General features: G+C 42.0%; 1 protein-coding gene across 2 annotated transcripts in view; it reads left to right on the top strand.

Moving 5' to 3' along the window:
- DNAJC10 (DnaJ heat shock protein family (Hsp40) member C10) overlaps positions 1-7,826 on the top strand; it is a 38,958-nt gene extending 31,132 nt beyond the window's left edge. For both annotated transcript variants that reach the window (XM_048485508.1, XM_048485509.1), the window contains exons 19-23: positions 52-105; positions 758-905; positions 2,342-2,461; positions 4,300-4,416; positions 5,033-7,826. In XM_048485508.1, the coding sequence (XP_048341465.1) occupies positions 52-105; positions 758-905; positions 2,342-2,461; positions 4,300-4,416; positions 5,033-5,044 (451 nt within the window). In that variant the 3' untranslated portion in view covers positions 5,045-7,826. The remainder of the gene's footprint in view (positions 1-51; positions 106-757; positions 906-2,341; positions 2,462-4,299; positions 4,417-5,032) is intronic.
- The last annotated feature ends 9,994 nt before the right edge of the window (positions 7,827-17,820 follow it).

Genomic DNA, 17,820 nt, shown 5'->3' with positions numbered 1-17,820 from the left:
TACATTTGACTCAGCTGTTTGTTAAACTTTGCTTGTTTGCTTTTCTTATAGCAGCTACAATGGCTGGCACAGAGATGCCCATTCTCTGAAAAGATGGGGACTCGGGTGAGTTGACTGTTTCAAGGACTTCTTTTCCTCTTAAAACAAATTAGTAGGTTGAATCCAGTAACTCCTCTGAAGAGCTGGACATTGGATCTAACCCATTTCTTGTATTTTTGCACCAGTGAATTGCTTAGAATGAGTTATTCTAAACAAGCTTATTTGATTTTTTTTAAAAATCTCCATGAAGCAGAAATTCTGGACAATCATAGTTTCCTTTGGTGGCATGCATATCTTTCACATTGTCGTATGTAGGTTAAATATTTTTTGTCTGTATATCATGTCATGTTCAGATGTACTGAAGAGAGGTTTCCATTTATTTAAATGGGCTAAATTGTATTTTTAACTTTTTGTTTGTTTGTGTGGAGGTTTAGAAAAATTGCTTTCAGCTCCTGATTAATTTTGGTAGAAGGTTTTGAAATGTATAAACGTGACAGTGTTGAAATTTCCACATAATAACCCTTAATCCTTGATATTGGGGGTGGGGGGACAAAGTTCAAAATTAACATTCTAAATTATAACCTTGAAACACATATTATTTTAGAAATATTTGCAGTTGCTTCAAGAGAATGAGAAGTTTGTATTTAGTTGTTACTGAGGGACCACTTGAAAGGGGGGGGGGTCAACTGAATTCTTACTGTCTTTGTTTTTCCTTTAGATATTTGCCTCGAGTGTCTCTGGATCTGACTCCTCAGAGTTTCACTGACAAAGTCCTGAATGGAAAAGATCACTGGGTTGTTGATTTTTACGCTCCTTGGTGTGGCCCTTGCCAGAATTTTGCTCCGGAATTTGAGATTTTAGCTAGGGTAAGTGTATAATCTTCCAGCAATAGCAAATTGTTTATTTAACATTATATATCACCTCACACGCAAATCCAAAACCTAATCCCATAATTTAAAAAGTTGTTGCCTTGCTTGTCCATGCTCTGTCAAGTTCACACTTCCAAAGGCCAGCCAGTTACCAAGTTCAGGGGCATCAAAAACTGTGTGAGTCTTCAAAATCTGTAACCTTTCCAGATTCGGGACATCACTGTCTTTCAGCTTTTGTCCATATGTGTGTGCAGAAAGGCAGAAGGCATAATACCCTCGCTGTCTTCACGTGAGGCCCCTCCAAAAGGCAGCAGAAAATGGGAACTCCATAGGGACTTGTGACTAGCAGTTTGGGTATTGTGACCTGTGAGTTGAAGGGTACTGCTTTAAAGGAACTCAGCTATCATGTGGTAGTCTGAGATTTATTCCCTGGTTTTTCCTTGTTGGACTGAAGGAGGAACACAGCTTCCTACGGGAAGACAGTTTTCCATCAGCACCTGTGAGAAGATGTTATGGCCCTGCTGATTAGCTCATAAAGAGTGCATGAATACAGGGAAGGAAACTGAATTCTGAAAGAGAAGAAGAGTTTGGATTTATACTCTGCTTTTCTCAACTGCAAGGAGTCTCAAGGCTTACAGACTCCTTCCCTTTCTTTCCGCACAACAGACACTTTGTGAGGTAGGTGGAGCTGAGAAAGTTTGGAGAGAACTGTGACTGGCCCAAGGTCACCAAGCAGGGGAATCACATCCAAGATTAGAGTTCTCCAAATTAGAGTCCACCTGCTCTTAATCACTAGACCATGCTGGAATACCTCAGAAAGGGCAGATTACAGGCATGTAAATCAGTAAGTTTGCACAGGAAGTAATGGTCCCCAGCAGAAGCTGAGCATGGTGTAGTGGTTAAGAGCAGATAAACTTTAATCTGGAGAACTGGGTTTGATTCCCCACTCCTCCACATGAAGCGTGCTGCGTGACTTTGGGCCAATCACAGTTCTCTCATAAGTCTCTCAGCCCCACCTAGCTCACAACGTGTCTGTTGTGAGGAGGAGAAGGGGAGACACTTTGAGTCTCCTCACAGGAGAGATAGGTGGAGTATAAATCACAACTCTTATTCTGCAAAAGCAAAGATCCCTTGTAGGGTCTGGAGTGTGGATTTTGAAGGTTACACACAGAAAATCCTTGGCTAGAGGAACCATGTTCTGTTGAGCCTGTGCCTCATGCCCAAACTGCTTTTGTTTGTTGTGGAGTGGAGAAGATTTCTTCTCTGTTTTGAATCAGCTTGGAAAGTTAAAGGGACTGAGACGCGAGATGGTTTTCCTTGCGTACCTGGCTTTCTGCTCCGTTCCAAGTAGAAGTAGTTCGCTGGCAAGCTGTAGCTGACCCTTTTTTGAATGACGAATTTTAATGTCTCTAACCTGCCTCTCTTTCTTAAAGACGGTCAAAGGAAAAGTGAAAGCCGGGAAAGTTGACTGCCAAGCCTATGGTCAGACTTGTCAATCTGCTGGCATCCAAGCATATCCAACGGTTAAGTTTTATCCCTATCAAGGAACAAAGGTGAGGGCGTGGGGGAATTGTCAACGAATAGGCAGAGTTTTTTGTTTACTGACTACTTCAATTGCCTTCCATAAATATTGTTATGCAAGCTAGTGCTTATGCACCCATTTCCAAGAGGGAGTACTTTTCTAAAATGTGAAAGAGCTGCCCTGCAAACCTCTCCTAGGAGCTACAGCAGGGTCACTATGGTGCCCGCTGACACCTTTCCCAATATCTGCCAAGTGCTTTTAGAAAGTGGGTGGGGCTTTTTCCCAGCAGGGCTTCTGATTGGCAGTACAGACTAGAAGGCCAGGAATCTCCAGGAGGTTGTTATTTCCTGAGTGTAGTGCTCCAAAGGGCTGTAACCTACATCGGCTTCATTCATCTTAGCATGGGAACACCTTCTCTTTTATACATGAAAAGACTCTTAAGCATCTGGGGTGTGGCTCAGTGGTAGCTTTGCATGCAGAAAATCTTAAGTTCAATCCCCGACATCTCTACTTGTTGAAAAGATGAAATAGCAGGTGATGTAGAAGACCTGTGACTGAGGCCTCTTCCGCACATGCAGAATAATGCACTTTCAATCCACTTCCTATGCACTTTGCAGCTGGATTTTACTGCGCTGAATAGCAAAATCCACTTGCAAACAATTGTGAAAGTGGATTGAAAGTGCATTATTCTGCTTGTGCGGAAGGGGCCTGAGAGTTGCTTGGTTGGTTAAAGTCGAGACAACCTTTTGGAGGCTTATTATCAAATACTGGCTTAAAGTCCTTTCCCACCCCATGGGCTTATTGCCTTTGCTACTGGCAGCAACACCATATCCAAGCTGGCTAGAAAAAATAACACTTAAACTTACACAGTGTGGCTTGGAACCTGTACAACTATTGGAACTGGATCATTGCAGAGCAACAGCCTTGGTCTATCAACAGCTCAATGACATTGAAATGCAAACAGATTTCCCCTTGTTACCGGTGTTATATAAACCATTAAAATCTTGGACAGGTATCTCGGCTGCCCCTTACCTGTCCAATATAACATCTACGAAATGCCGCTGGGCCTTTTCCAGGGCCAGTTTTGATGCTTTTCCATCAGCCAATCTAATGGGCAGATTTCAAAAAATCCCACGACTTAGGAGACTATGTGTTTGCAACTCAGGGGAAGTGGACTCTGTATTACATATTTTATTACATTGTGAACTCCATAAAGGGGAAAGGGAGGCTTTAATTCATCCATTGTTTGTCCAGTACAGAAATTTAACTAGAGTTAATTCCGATTCAGTTCTTGTGAGAATTTTGCTGGAAGACTGAGTTTCTCTTATATCTCAGCAGGTAGCTAAATTTTGTATGGTGGCATATAGTAAGAGAAGAATCATGTTGGGACCAAGAGCCAGACCACATGAGGGTGACCGTAATAATGCTACAAGTTGATGATACTCTTTGTGTGGATTTCTGTATCGTGGATTTCTGTACAAATTCGATTTTTCTTTTGTTTATTGTTCTTCCTTTTTCTTGTTCTTCTCTATTCTTTTTTGCTGGCCTAATGGCCGTAATAAAACTGAAACTCTACCTCAGCTACTTGTCCTAGTGGACAATACTGACTTTGATAAACCCAAGGATCTGATCAGTACAAGACAGTTTCATTTGTCAGCATGGGCTGCTGTTCTTCTGTACTTTGTAGTTCTATACGTCTGCATATCATTTTAACAAAAGCACACAGAGCTAACTTGTTTTTCCTATATTACTGTGTATGATATTCTATAAGAACCCATCTTATAGGCAATATTTTCCCCTTTCTCTGCCACTTAAATATATCTTTATGCCAGAAATGAATAAACTTCCCCTCTTCTGCTTATTTTTAAGAAAAAGAAAGATGCTTTTGGAGAACACATAGATAGCCAAGATGTGAAGGTCATAGCTGATCTACTGCTCAACAAAGTTGAAGATATTAAAAATAAGAGAAAAGCCTCCAGAAACAAGGTAGGCAATTTATCGTGGGAGATATTAACTTGAATGTTCTTAACATTTTTATCCTCTGATACACATAAGTATAGAATTATCCCAAAGAACAAATTTGCTTACTCTGATATCCTTCCTTTTATGTTTGAATCCACTGAAAAGTTTGATTATTTGAGATACCTTAAAAATCCTGTGTAGCAATGAGGCAGGTTTTTAATTGAACCACTGAACTATAGCAGTTAAGCAAAATTTTCAGATTTTGTAAAGTGGTCACCAAGGTCATTAGGTGACAATCCATACCTTCATATTATGATGGATAGAATGATATTGTAGCAGTCCCAGCATCTTTGAGGAAAGAGATGTAATCCTTGTGACAGGGGGTGGGGGGTGTATAGTACTTTCTCCAAGAATATAAAGAAACCTTGAGACAATACAAATTCCTCTATTAGGTGTAACATGCCAATGTCTTTAGCAGAAAATGCATTTAATGTTCTCCCTCTCCTACAGTTAGAACATGCAAAGAATGTCATTCAGTATTTTTCCTACATCAAATGCTGTTTCCTACATCGATCAATAATTATTTTCTGTAAACTCCACCCCTCACCCCCCCATCCCCAATGATCTCTCTAACCACCAGGATGAACTCTGAGTGATGGAGCAGATTCGAAGCCTACCAACATTGCGGCAACAAGCATACACTAGATCATGTTCGTAGCAGAAAAAGAAGAAGAGCGGGCACCCTGGAGGGATTCATTCTTGGATGCTCAGTTTGCCTCTACAAATGCTACCAAATGTGTTCTCAAACATCCAAAGCGTCTATGCCTAATGAAGGGATAGGTTGGCTCCATACAACCATTTCATCTGGATTGATGACGGTGACTGCTTCGTTCTATTCATACGGAGGATCTAGACAAAGATGTTATCCGTTCCTTTACACTCCACCATTTATCACATTTTTTAATCCGTCATCTTTTTTTCCCAATCTGATTTGTGACTTTTGTATGTCATTTCATACAAACTTGCTGCAATCGTCAAAGAGCTGTTGAAGCATCCTGGGGCTACTGTCCGTTTACATTCTTTTCATGAAAAAAAAAACCAGCATCTTGTTCTCCTTCTGGTGCCCTCAAGTTCCTAGAATGGAACATTAAAATTTGCCCAGGCAGAAGAGAGAAGGATTTAAAAATAAATAGGATTTAAAATACATCAAATAGGATTTAAAAATAAATGATGCTCATGATTGCATCAGTATGATGTTGCGGTCATGAAAAATAAGACTTTTATTCTGTTGGCCAATGAGTGTGCGTAACTTTTTTTTCATGGCAGTTATCATAATTTTTCGTTATTATCATTTAAAAAAATTACAAACTATTGCAGTTTCAGCAAGGGGCAAAAGGAGTCATAAAAGAAATGCTGCCCTGCCTAGATCTATTGTCTGTTGCAGTGCTTGAGCATCTGACTCTGAGCAGTGGGAGCAACTGAGGAGAGTTCTGGGAGAAATCAAGTATTTGCTGCATGGAGCTGACTTTCATGCCAGTGTAAAGATTATGATCTTGCCCTTGAGTTGGGCATTGCCTGATTTTTAAGAGTGAATATAGCACTATTTTAAGCTCACTGCAGAAAACGAATCCTTCCGTACCAGATGTGGACCTACCCATAGACTCTGGCAGACATTGTGATGATACACTACTTGCATTACCACTAAGGCTTTTTTGTTTGATGACTTGGGCTGCCATAAGGATACTGTAGGATGTCAGCCTTCTCAATCTATTTTTCTGCAAAACAGTCTTTTCTGTGCTACAAAAAGCCCGGTGGATGGACTTATGTGGGAATTGGGAAAAACTAAACTGCATATTTTTTAACAAGGGGAACAGTCTGATCAGCATTTTTTACCTCAATACTATTTTTTACTGTGTGTTGTTTTCTTAGTGTGGGATTCACTGGGTAGAGCGTTAGTTTGAGGGAGCCCAGGTGCCTTAACCATTTGATCACCTGTCCTCTAGAAAGCTGCTTCTGCCAACCTGAAGACTCTTTTAAGGGCCCACCTGCCCAAGCTGTTCAGTGCATGGCAGCCAAGGAGAAAGCCTTGCCCACGTTGACTCTCAGCTTGCAATTTTGGTACACGACTGCAAACCTTTAAAAAAAGCCCCAAATTTACAATGATAAGCAAAAGGCCAAAACCAGCAGGGGGCAGCACATGTTTACTACAGATTGAGCAAGAAGCGACATGCTTGAAACTACTGTTCTGACGGCCTGTAACTATGCTGTGTTGTATTTGTATTTTTGAAACTTGCAGGTGGGGGTGGATGATAACATTCTTTATAATTATTTTTAATGGGCAAGGCTTTTCAATGGGCTCGAAAACTGCGATGAAAACAGGCCAATCACTCCTATCCTGATGCATTCTAGTTGAAGCAAGCCACCTGTGTTTTCCCTCAAAACAGAAATATACAAGAAACCGACCGGTATCTCTCACACACAAACCAACTCTGAGTTGCATCTTCATGCTTTTCTGTCAGCTTAAAAGTACAGTCATGGCCAGTTCTTTTCAGTAAATCTGTCTTCTTTTAGTGATAGTGCCCCAAGTTGTTTGTTTGAGGCATTTGTTCAATCTGTATGTCACTTAAAAAAAATAGCACTGTAATGTGTAAATCTGGCTTATTGCAGAATTTCAAGTGCCTTTGGAATTTCTAAACATTCATATCAATCACTTTTGCAAGGGTTGGTAATTACTGCGGATTACTTGAGAAATTCTCATTGTAAATCTCAGTTTGTTCAAACCAAGCTTTTTTTGCTCAACACTTGCCCAAAGTTTAACACGTTCTTGCAGGTTAGTAGCTGTACTGGTCTGTTCAAGATCAGATTCTTCAAAGGACTGAGAATTTTTTTCATACCCTGGGTGGGATCCAGCACAACATTTCTGTTTGTGCTACATAAGTGGAAATCAAACAAAAATACCATGGTAGCAGCTCTTGCTAAGTCAAACTTAGTGCAAAATATTGTTCAACTAATTTCTGGGAGGAAAGTACCATGCATTGCACATAGACTTGTACAAATGGAACTAAACTAAGTCAGTTTATGTTGCCCGTAGCAAATCGCAGGATCCAAGCTTCTGTTAATACGGGACACGGATTATTTTGACAAGCATGGGCACAGAGTTTGGCTGGAGTCATCACTAGCCATTTTCTCTCTAAAGGGGAAACCATCTGTTCTTTTGCTTATGTCACGTTTTCAGCTATCCCACTGGAAATCTAGGAGTTGCTCTCTAGTGTGTTCCTTCACTACCAGATACAAAACCACTTAACAAATATGATTAGGCTGTTGTACTCTTTTTGAGGGGGCATTTTGTGAGAGTAATTGCTGTATATGTTGCATCTTCTGGAGGCCTGTTTCATATTTTCAAAATATGGTAATAAATGGTCCTGTCCTTTTAACTCCTATGCTTCTGTTTCTGGTTTTCAAAATCTTCAAATTTTAGTTTTGTTTTTTCTGGAAAAGGGTCAACATGCATCAAATGAAAATGTCGGGTGGTGTCTAAATTCATCTTTGGTGTTTTGGTTACATTGATGAGGAACATAGCTAAGCTTGAAAGCACTGGCTGTGTATGTTATCCTTCAGGGGGCAAGAAGGAAAATAGTGTTTTGTCTTTAAAATAAGCCATTGCACAAGCTCTAGCAGAAAGGAGCAACAGACAGACATTTGGTATTTGATGGAATAAATTTATTCCTCCTCAGGAAACTGACTCATCTGGTTCCTGTAAAATGGTGGTTAGTCAAGAGTGGCTGGTTTGCCAAACATGAAATGCCATGGATTGCATCATGGTGCAGAATCAAATAAATTTAGTTACTCCTGAAGGCTATTTCATTTATTAGGCTTTAGAATACCTCATGGTGAATTGTAGCAGCCTCAATAGCGTAGACTAGTCTGATCTCATTGCAGCTCAGAATATAAGGAGTTCAGGTTCTTGAGATGGGAGACCACCAAGGAACTCACTGGCTGCTAAGCAGAGGAAGGTAACGCTAAACCAGCTCTACTCATCTCTTTCCTTGAAAACCCCATAAGATGGAACTTCATGGGGTTGCACAAGTTGGTTATATCTTGATGGCACCCTTTGCCTTAATGGTGGATTGTGACCCCTGTGGAATCTGGACTGGTGCTGTTGTCCTTACTTAAAACTATTATTAAACCAGCACTTTAGTAGTAGTAGAAGACGACGAGTTTGGATTTATATCCCACATTTCTCTCCTGTAAGGAGACTCAAGGTGGCTTACAAGCTCCTTTCTCTTCCTCTCCCCACAACAGACACCTTGTGAGGTAGGTGGGGCTGAGAGAGACTGTGACTGGCCCAAGGTCACCCAGCAGGAATGTAAGAGTGCAGAAACACATCTGGTTCACCAGATAAACCTGCGCCACTCAGGTGGAGGAGTGGGGAATCAAACCCTGTTATCCAGATTAGAATCCACCTGCTCTTAACCACCACACCATGCTGGCCAGCTGTTTTGTTTTGCCATCAAGCCACATCTGACTTATGGTGACTCCTGATGGGGTTTTCAAGGCAAGAGACATTCCAAGGTGAATTACTATCCCCTGCCTCCATGTCAGGACCCTCGTATTCCTTGGAGGTCTCCCATCCAATACTTACAAGGGTCAACCCTGCTTAGCTTCTGAGATCTGATTAAATCAGGCTAACCTGGTGTATCCAGGTCAGGGCAACAACAGGTGTTAGCTGACCTTATGTACTGTATCGAAGAATAACCTATGTATCGCATCCAAGAACAACCACAATTCCTTGTGCACCAAACTACAGACTATATTGTCAACCATACACAACTTGCCAGCCATGTTCATTTTGCTGTAACCTGCAGGCTTTAAATACAGCAGTTTTGGTATACAGCATGAAACCACTTAAAACCTCTGCTCATGATGCAATGCAACAGACTAAAGGCAAAATTACAATCATTTCCCCTTCCTTTTGCCTTTGAGCTGGAAAGCTGAAAGCCAGGTCAAATGTAAGGTATAAACTGATGTGCATAGGTTATAAATATACATATATATTCTCCCTCTCTCCCATACAATCATACACACATCATGAACTTCACTAAGGGATGGGTAAAGTTCTTTTGAGGACTGGCTGGACTTCAAAAAATAGAATGTATTGTCAAACACCTGGTCACTGACAATACATTACTAAAGGATTGCATCCAGTTTTGTGAACCGCAAAGTATGCACATCAGGAACAGATTCCATCCACCACCACCCCCTCAAAGGAACTAGAAGAGAAATCCAGAAATCACATGTCACATATTTTAACTATACACTTTGAATCAGACAAGGCAACTTTGACCCTTTTGCTCAGTAATAAGTCTGCCCTCACCATAGAAGTATTTTTCAAGGCAAAGCTCAAAGGCGGGAACGAATACAATCCTCTTCGAAAGTTGTTCCAGCCAGAAGAACACAAGACTTGCCTTCTGTGCAAGAACAAAAAAAAATCCTCTCAAAAGCCAAACTCCTGAGGCAGATGCATAGCTGAAGTCCACCATCCAATAACAATCCAGTGGAAACGAACAGAGCAAAATGCATTTATTGTATTTACTTGACATGTTTTGCCTCAAAAATACTGATCTTGACAGTCACACTTTCAGACTAATTTTCCTTACAGGGTTGTTGAGAGGATACAGCAGAGGAGAAGAGAATGGCGTAAGCCGTTTTGAGTCCCCGCTGGCGGGACATAAATACAGGAAATTAATACGGTAAATAAATGAATATTTTGTCTCACTAATTCCAAATATAGTGTTCACAGACCACCCATAGATTTCCTTCTACTCATTTTCTTCCCTCATAAAACATCTCTTCCACAATGCAATACAGCCCCATCTTTTCTCCACCTCACTGGAGTAGCATGAGCTTCAGAAAAACCAGGATGCATCACCTTTATGCCTGCAGGGAGTTCCCACTTAGGCTCCTTCCGCACATGCAGAATAATGCACTTTCAAACTGCTTTCAGTGCTCTTTAAAGCTGTGCGGAATAGCAAAATCCACTTGCAAACAGTTGTGAAAGTGGTTTGAAAATGCATTATTTTGCATGTGCGGAAAGGGCCTTATTCGTTTTACTTCATTAAAGCTCATCCAAAGACAGGTTCACGGTGCATAGCTGCATAAAATATAGTAAAGGCAGTCTCCATTGTAGAAAGATGCTTGGTCTAGATTGAACCTCCCAACATTTTGTGATTGGTACCAGTACTCCTTGGTACCCATTTCGTAGTGTTACCCACTCAGTGTTCTCAAAAGTGCCTATAGGCCCAACTAGATTAGGGCCCTCTATCACAGAGAACTGCCAATGAGAGGCTTGGTTGTCTCTGTATCTGGTCTCCGCAACAGCAGTCAGTGGTCCCCCAAGGTGAAACAGATGCTCTATTTGGCACTCAGAGCACAAGCATAGGGAGGGAATGGGCACACTGTACCAGAGCCCAGTTGTCTGGGGAAGGCGGGTTGAAAGCCCAACACCATCAGATGACTTAATGATGTCATTTCAGAGATACAAGGAGCATTTTTCCTTCATGTCTTATGAGACTGCATTATTGAACAGGATCATGGGGTGGAAGGAGTTTATTGCAAGTTGGTAGAGGGTCCAGAGAAATGTCTGGGGTCCTTCCAGAGGTGGGATCCAGCAGGTTCTCACAGGTTCCCGAGAGTAGGTTACTAATTATTTGTGTGTGCCGAGAGGGGGTTACTAATTGGTGATTTTGCCACGTGATTTTTGCCTTAGTTATGCCCCTCCTCTCAGCAGTAGCGTGCAGAACTTGAAGCAGTCTAGCAGGAGGTGCACCGGCGTGCGAGGCAGTCTGTGCCTGCGTGCATTCGTTTCCCGCCCAAGGACCGGCGCAGCGGCTGCGTCCTTGCCACAGCCCCGCCCAGGAATGCCCCGACCCCGGAATGCCTGACCATGCCCCTGCCGTGCCCCGCCCAGCTCCATTGGCACTACGCCACAGTTTGAATCCCACCACCATGGGAACCTGTTACTAAAATGTTTGGATCCCACCACTGGGTCCTTCTGCCCAAGCAAAGACCTCATTTACCAATGTGGATTAAAGAACTGCTCCAGAGACCCTGTACACAATGCTGTCAACAGCCAGGGCTCTGAACTGACAACTGCTATAATCACTGCCAAACAATCACTCCAGACTGCAAAATTATTTCAGCAGTCACTCCAGACAGCAAAATTATTTCCACATCTGTTGTTTTGATCAGATGTGGAATGTCTGTTTTGTTGGGTTTTTTAAAAAGAAAATATATACACAGCTGAGAAAAAAACCAACTTGATGTTATCCCAATAATTTGTAAAACAGCAGTATGTTTGTAGTCTCATTCCAGCAAAAGAAATTACAAGTTCCTTGTGACATATGCTTTGGCATGTATTGAAAGCACAGGGAAAAATAAAGATCAGAAACAGGGCTTCAAATTTTACTCCTGAACTTAACTCGCTCTGCCTTCTGATATTCCCTGTTCATTCTAAGAGTGGGGAAAAGATTCCAAATCTGACCAGATGTATAAAGGACATCTTGAAACAGTACCATTAAACTCATACCTCTTTAAATCCAACTTACAAAGGGAATGAATTTCTTCATTAAATTTCTAGGATTCCAATTATGCGAAGCTTCCTAATCCATTGTCAATGATAGATACTTTGCAATTAACTGTCTGTTAGAACTTCCACTTTACAATCCCCCTTTAAACTGAACTTGTAACATGGTACAACCAAAAAAAGTTTGAGTCCGTGGCATCTTCAAGACCAAAAAAAGTTTTATTCTCAGTATAAGCTTTCGTGTGCATGCACAAATCTTCAGATACTGAAAAATCTTCTTCCGATACTGAAGAATCTGAAGAAATGAGCATGCACACAGAAGCTTATACTGAGAATAAAACTCCTACAGGTGCCATGGAACTCTTAATGTTTTTCTGCTGCTTCAGACCAACATGGCTGCCCACCTGAACTTATGTTACAATCAAGTTAAAAATTACATTAGAAAAGAGGAGCATCAAAGCTTCTAGGTGGGGCCTCACCTGGCTGGTACTTCCAATGTATTAACTGAACATGGTGCATGCTGTAGAACTGGAGTCCCCAACATGGTGCCTGTAAGGGCTATGGCATCTGCCCAGCGATGAAGAGAGGGGGAACTGCGCCCGGGGCATAAGCTGCCCACGTGCCCCCTCCTGCCCATGCCCCACCCCTAAAACACCCTGCCCCCAACATGCCCAGCCCCGCCTCCGACACCCCCACACCCCCGACACGTGACGGCAATGGCGACACCCGGGACAAACCGTCCCATTAGTCCCCACTGCTGCTATGCATCTGCCAACACCTTTCCTGGTGCCCATCAAGTATTTTTAGAAAGTAGGCAAGACCAAGTGGTGCTTTTACCCAGCAAGGCTTCTGACTGGCTATGCAGGCTCTTTTAAATGTTGCTTTGGCAGGAGTTGCCACCACAGCACAAGGATCTTCACTATGTGACTAGAGGTAAGCTGTGGCAGCCATTTTTGCAGCCGTACCTGCCATGCTGTGTCAGAATTCCAGAGGTGCCCACAGGCTTTAAAAGGTTGGGCTCTCCTGCAGTAAAAGGACAAAGGCAAAGTGTTGTACGATAAAATAATTTAAAAAATGTTAACAGCAGGCTCAAATATCTCATGTCTGCAAGGAAACAGAAGCCATTACCAGTGCTGTGAGCAGATTCTGTCAACCCAATCCTGAATCAAATGGGTCACATGCGGGAACCAGGAAGTAAAATTGTATGCAAGATCCAGAAATTCAAAGCAAGGAAGTAATCAACTAAAAATGTGCTATATTGTACTTGCATAGTCTTGGCAATATTGAACTTTACAGCTCAGAAACACTGAGGCATAATACAATTCTGTGTTCAAAGCAGTGCCAAATTTATAGGTCTGGCAGGCTGAAGCCTGGGGACTCCAACAAAGATGTATAATATTTTGACACTGTCATAGGCCTTTCTTACACATGCAGTCATAACACACTGTAGTCCCTAAACTAAACTTCAGTAATTTTCCTTGCACTCATTTTCAGAATAATACTGTTGATAACTCAACACTACAAGTGTTACACTAGCATTGATGTTTGCATTGATTTTGGCCTTCCAGGACTTCACTGAAGTGAACCCCATTTTGTGAGAACACGCCTTCATGTTTTTCTTTCTAAGAACTGTTGTTAATTTTATTTTTAATTTTCAGATTCTAATCAGGTAGTCTAATCACGATCATCTTATTGACACTTCCCAGGCAATACAATTTCAAAGCCCAAGGTTTTGTTCTGTTTTTAAAAATCACAGTAAACTTACAATTTCATTTTCCTAAACAATCCTGCTTATTCCACAAAATGTTTCCAAAATTAAATTATGGGAAAAGCTTTTCACAGTGTTAACTTTAACATCTATGCAGTTTTTCCAATCACGATGCTGTTTAACAATAATATCTTGTGTCCTTTAGAGGAGGAATTGTGAATTGCAAGATTTACTCAATATGGTCGCTAAACAAATATTTATTTTTATCTTTTAATTCCAGCACAGCAAAACAGGCCACTATTGTTTTTCTGTAAAGAAGAAACTGCTTATCAATACCTTGAAGTCACTGTGAACACTGAAGAAAGTCGGTTCTGACCCAATTCCCGCCATTTTCTGCCTCTGGAAACCTCATTTGCCGTTCTGGCTGGTTTCACCCAAAATGAGCAGACTGGGGGGAAAGCAGCCAATAGCAAAGACAACCAATCTGTCTTTAATGATCAAGCTTTATGGGGAAAAGCTGAGGGGAAATCAGCCATTTTTTAAAAAGAAACATTGTATTCCTAGTAGAAGAGATGTTTGGTGTTCCTCAGAACTTTAGTAGTTATTTGGCTGACAGTTATATGTTTTTGTATCATCTTAACCAAATTAACATCCAACTACAGATGCATAGCTAAGGTTGCTAGCAAATAGAAGAAGAAAAATGCCCTGTAGCTTGGAGATAACAACAGTCAATAGCATCCCATTATTTCTGTGTGGTCAAATTGTTAAGGGCCAAATTGCTTCTGACTTACAGTGACCCTATTAAGCCTCTTTTGAAATGACTGTGGTTTTTAACCCCCAAACTGTTTGCAACCCTAGACCTGTCACAGGTATTTTTGTAGTGTAAACACACACACACATACACACACACACCACTGAGCTGCTTTTTTAGAATTGATATTTGGAGAGGAACTTATCCCATCCCTTGTAGATGTTAATTTGTTTCACTATCTAATTTCATCCTGTACTAGGTATTTACTCAGTTTTGATGTCCTTGGCACCAAATGTCTCACACCCACTCTGAGTGAACTGACTTCTCTTTTCTTTGGATTTTGTTTGACACCAGCCTCTCTTTGTAGCTTATACACATACATGCACACTTTTCTTTTGGGTATTTAACCAGGCCAAACAGAGGTTTAGTTCTGTGTAAAAACACAGAAACAAATAAAACTGTATTTGTTTTATAAAACTGACCGAACAAATAAACTGTATTACTTCTGAATCCACGGCATCTAATGGATTTGGAACTTTTATAAGTAGTCAATAATTAGTTTTATGCAGAGGTGGGATGCAGCCTAGTCGCACCTATTCGGTCGAACCGGTTACTAAAATTTTCTCAGTTATTTTACTGGTTTTTGTCTTCTGTACACCGCCCAGAGCCCTTCGGGGGTGGGCAGTATAACAAGTTTAATTAATAAATAAATTAAATAACTATTCCTTGGAGGTCACCCATCCAAGGACTAACCAGAGCTGACCCTGTTTAGTAGCCAAGATCTAGCGGTGAGCACGATCTTTTTTATTTGGTAAATTTCGGGTTCGAGTTTTAAAAACACAGACATTTCTGGTAAAGCCGAATAGAGCCAATAACTAGAGTGTAGAATTCAGCTGACGCTCTGCTTTCCCTGTCACTGTTTCCCAGGTCCACATAGACTTGGGAAACTGAGGCAGGGAGAACTTCAACTGAATGCTAGACCAAATTGCCACCCATAGATCTGATGAGACTGGGCTAGGCTGGGCTATCCAGGTTAGGGCTGTGTCATATAGCGTCTGCACAAAAGCCCAGATGTAACGCCAATTTCACTGGGAAGGTCCACAAGTTGGGACCCCTCCATTCCCCTTGCTCAGTGGTGGGATCCAAAAATTTTAGTAACAGGTTCCCATGGTGGTGGGATTCAAACTGTGGTGTAGCGCCAATGGGGCTGGGCGGGGCACGACAGGGGTGTGGCCGGGCATTCCGGGGGTGGGGCTGTGGCAAGGACGCAGCCGCTGCGCCGGTCCTTGGGCGGGAAACGAATGCATGCAGGTGCAGGCTGCCACGCACGTCGGTGCACCTCCTGCTAGACTGCTTCAAGTTCTGCGCGCTACTGCTGAGAGGAGGGGCGTAACTTAGGCAAAAATCACGTGGCAAAATCACCCATTAGTAACCCCCTCTCGGCACACACAAACAATTAGTAACCTACTCTCGGGAACCTGTGAGAACCTGCTGGATCCCACCTCTGCCCTTGCTACTCTTTTCCTTATCGAGCCACACAGATATGCCATAGTGAATCATTGTTGGTCCTCTGCTTGTAATCCGCACTTCAGGGCAGTGGTGGAGGAAAAAGTTGTGGACTCCAGAGATTACATCAGCGTTCTTATTAAAATAAAAGTGTGACACGACACTGGGGAAATAGCACCAACTATGAAAATGTGCTCCAAACATAACAACAAATACCAAATATGCTGAACCTAATCAGGTATAACCTAAACCTTAAATGCTGTCGCAGTCAATAAATCCCAGTCACGCTCATGTTAGATAAATTTCACCCAAATTAACATGATACCTAAGTTACCGCTGGGAGGCCTTCTAATTGGTCTCAGCTGGTACCATTTACCATTTCCCTGAGATCAACAGCTGTTTTGCTGGCTCAGCTAGACCGCAATTAGCAGCAAGGCTAAATTGATCTAGAGCATTTGAGGGACAATTCCAAGCCGAAAATGTCATTTCTGCTTATGAACAATTCTCCTCTCTTTTGCCGGCATTTCTGCTTGAACGGTTTTGGAATTGGAGACCACAATTACAATCACGACCTACAGGAAAAGGAAGGAACTTGGACACCAGGGGAAACCTATTTTCACAGTCTCCCCAAGGCCAAACAGATCCTGCATTTCCAAGATGGCTTGAGTTACCATTTGGAGAGACAGGACTTAGAGAGAATAAGGTAGCGGCTGTTTTAGCATCGATGTAGTGTTTTTCTGAATGTCCAAATTACTTCTCACATGCTGACCCAATTCCCCCCTACTCTTATCAATACGGTTGCCAACCTCCTACTTCCAAGGTCAGTTCCCCTGAAGATGATGGCGGCTTTGGAGGGGAGATTCTATGGCATTACAACCATTGGATTGCTTCCAGGATGAGATTTGTCTACTGTGATGCAGAGAAGCCCTGACTTTTTATTTATGATATGTTTTTCTTTTTCATTCTAGCGTTGATGGATTCTGCACAGGCCAACTATAACGGGTGTAGGATGTTATATTAAACTATTGGGGGGGGGGGACTTCACACATGTCCCATTCTCAAAACAAGTTTAGTTCGTTTCATTCCCCTCAACCTGGGATTTTTGAAAATTGCTAAACCAGCAATCCTTTTGCAGAATCCCGGGTTGGAGGCATTCCTGTGTGAACACAGCAAGCAGGGGGTACTTTATTTCCCTCCCATCCACCTGTTCACTTTCCATACAGTGTGATCTACCGTGTTTCCCCGAAAATAAGACAATGTCTTATATTAATTTTTTTCTCCCAAAGATGCGCTATGTCTTATTTTCAGGGGATGTCTTATTTTTCAGTGTTCTGTTCGTCGGGCATGCTTCCAAACAAAAACTTTGCTTAGTCTTACTTATATTTCGCACTTCAGCAAAACCTCTACTACATCTTATTTTCAGGGGAAGTCTTATATTCGGGGAAACAGGGTACCATCAGTGAGAATCTGCCCGTTATTCTGTGCAGGTCACCCAGCACATCATGGGCAGACTCTCTGAGCACCCAACAGGGTACAAAGTCCCCCAAACACATTTTCTCATCTGGCAGTGAGTATGACTGATCCACAGCGATATGTTCGTTATTACCCCGCCATTGCAGGGAGGTCCCTTTTTATTTTCTTTGTGTATGTTGCACATTCACAGGTACGGAGGTGCAGCTGATCGGATCGTAGAACGATCGGCGTGGCTTCCAGGGTTCATTTCTGTATGCTTGTGTAGCCACACAAGTGTTTCAGGAAATTAAAAAAAAGATAAGGGTCCCCATGCAAAGGCACAAAAGTGACTCAAATTGTTTCTGTGGGCTCCAGTCACTGCCTGAACGGGTGAAGGTCACACATGTAAATGAGAAAAAGGAAAACAGG

This window comes from Sphaerodactylus townsendi, linkage group LG02 (genome assembly GCF_021028975.2).
Source record: "Sphaerodactylus townsendi isolate TG3544 linkage group LG02, MPM_Stown_v2.3, whole genome shotgun sequence".
Lineage (NCBI taxonomy): Eukaryota > Metazoa > Chordata > Lepidosauria > Squamata > Sphaerodactylidae > Sphaerodactylus > Sphaerodactylus townsendi.
The sequence above is the reverse complement of the archived record's forward strand: the minus strand, read 5'-3'. Positions and strand labels throughout refer to the sequence as shown.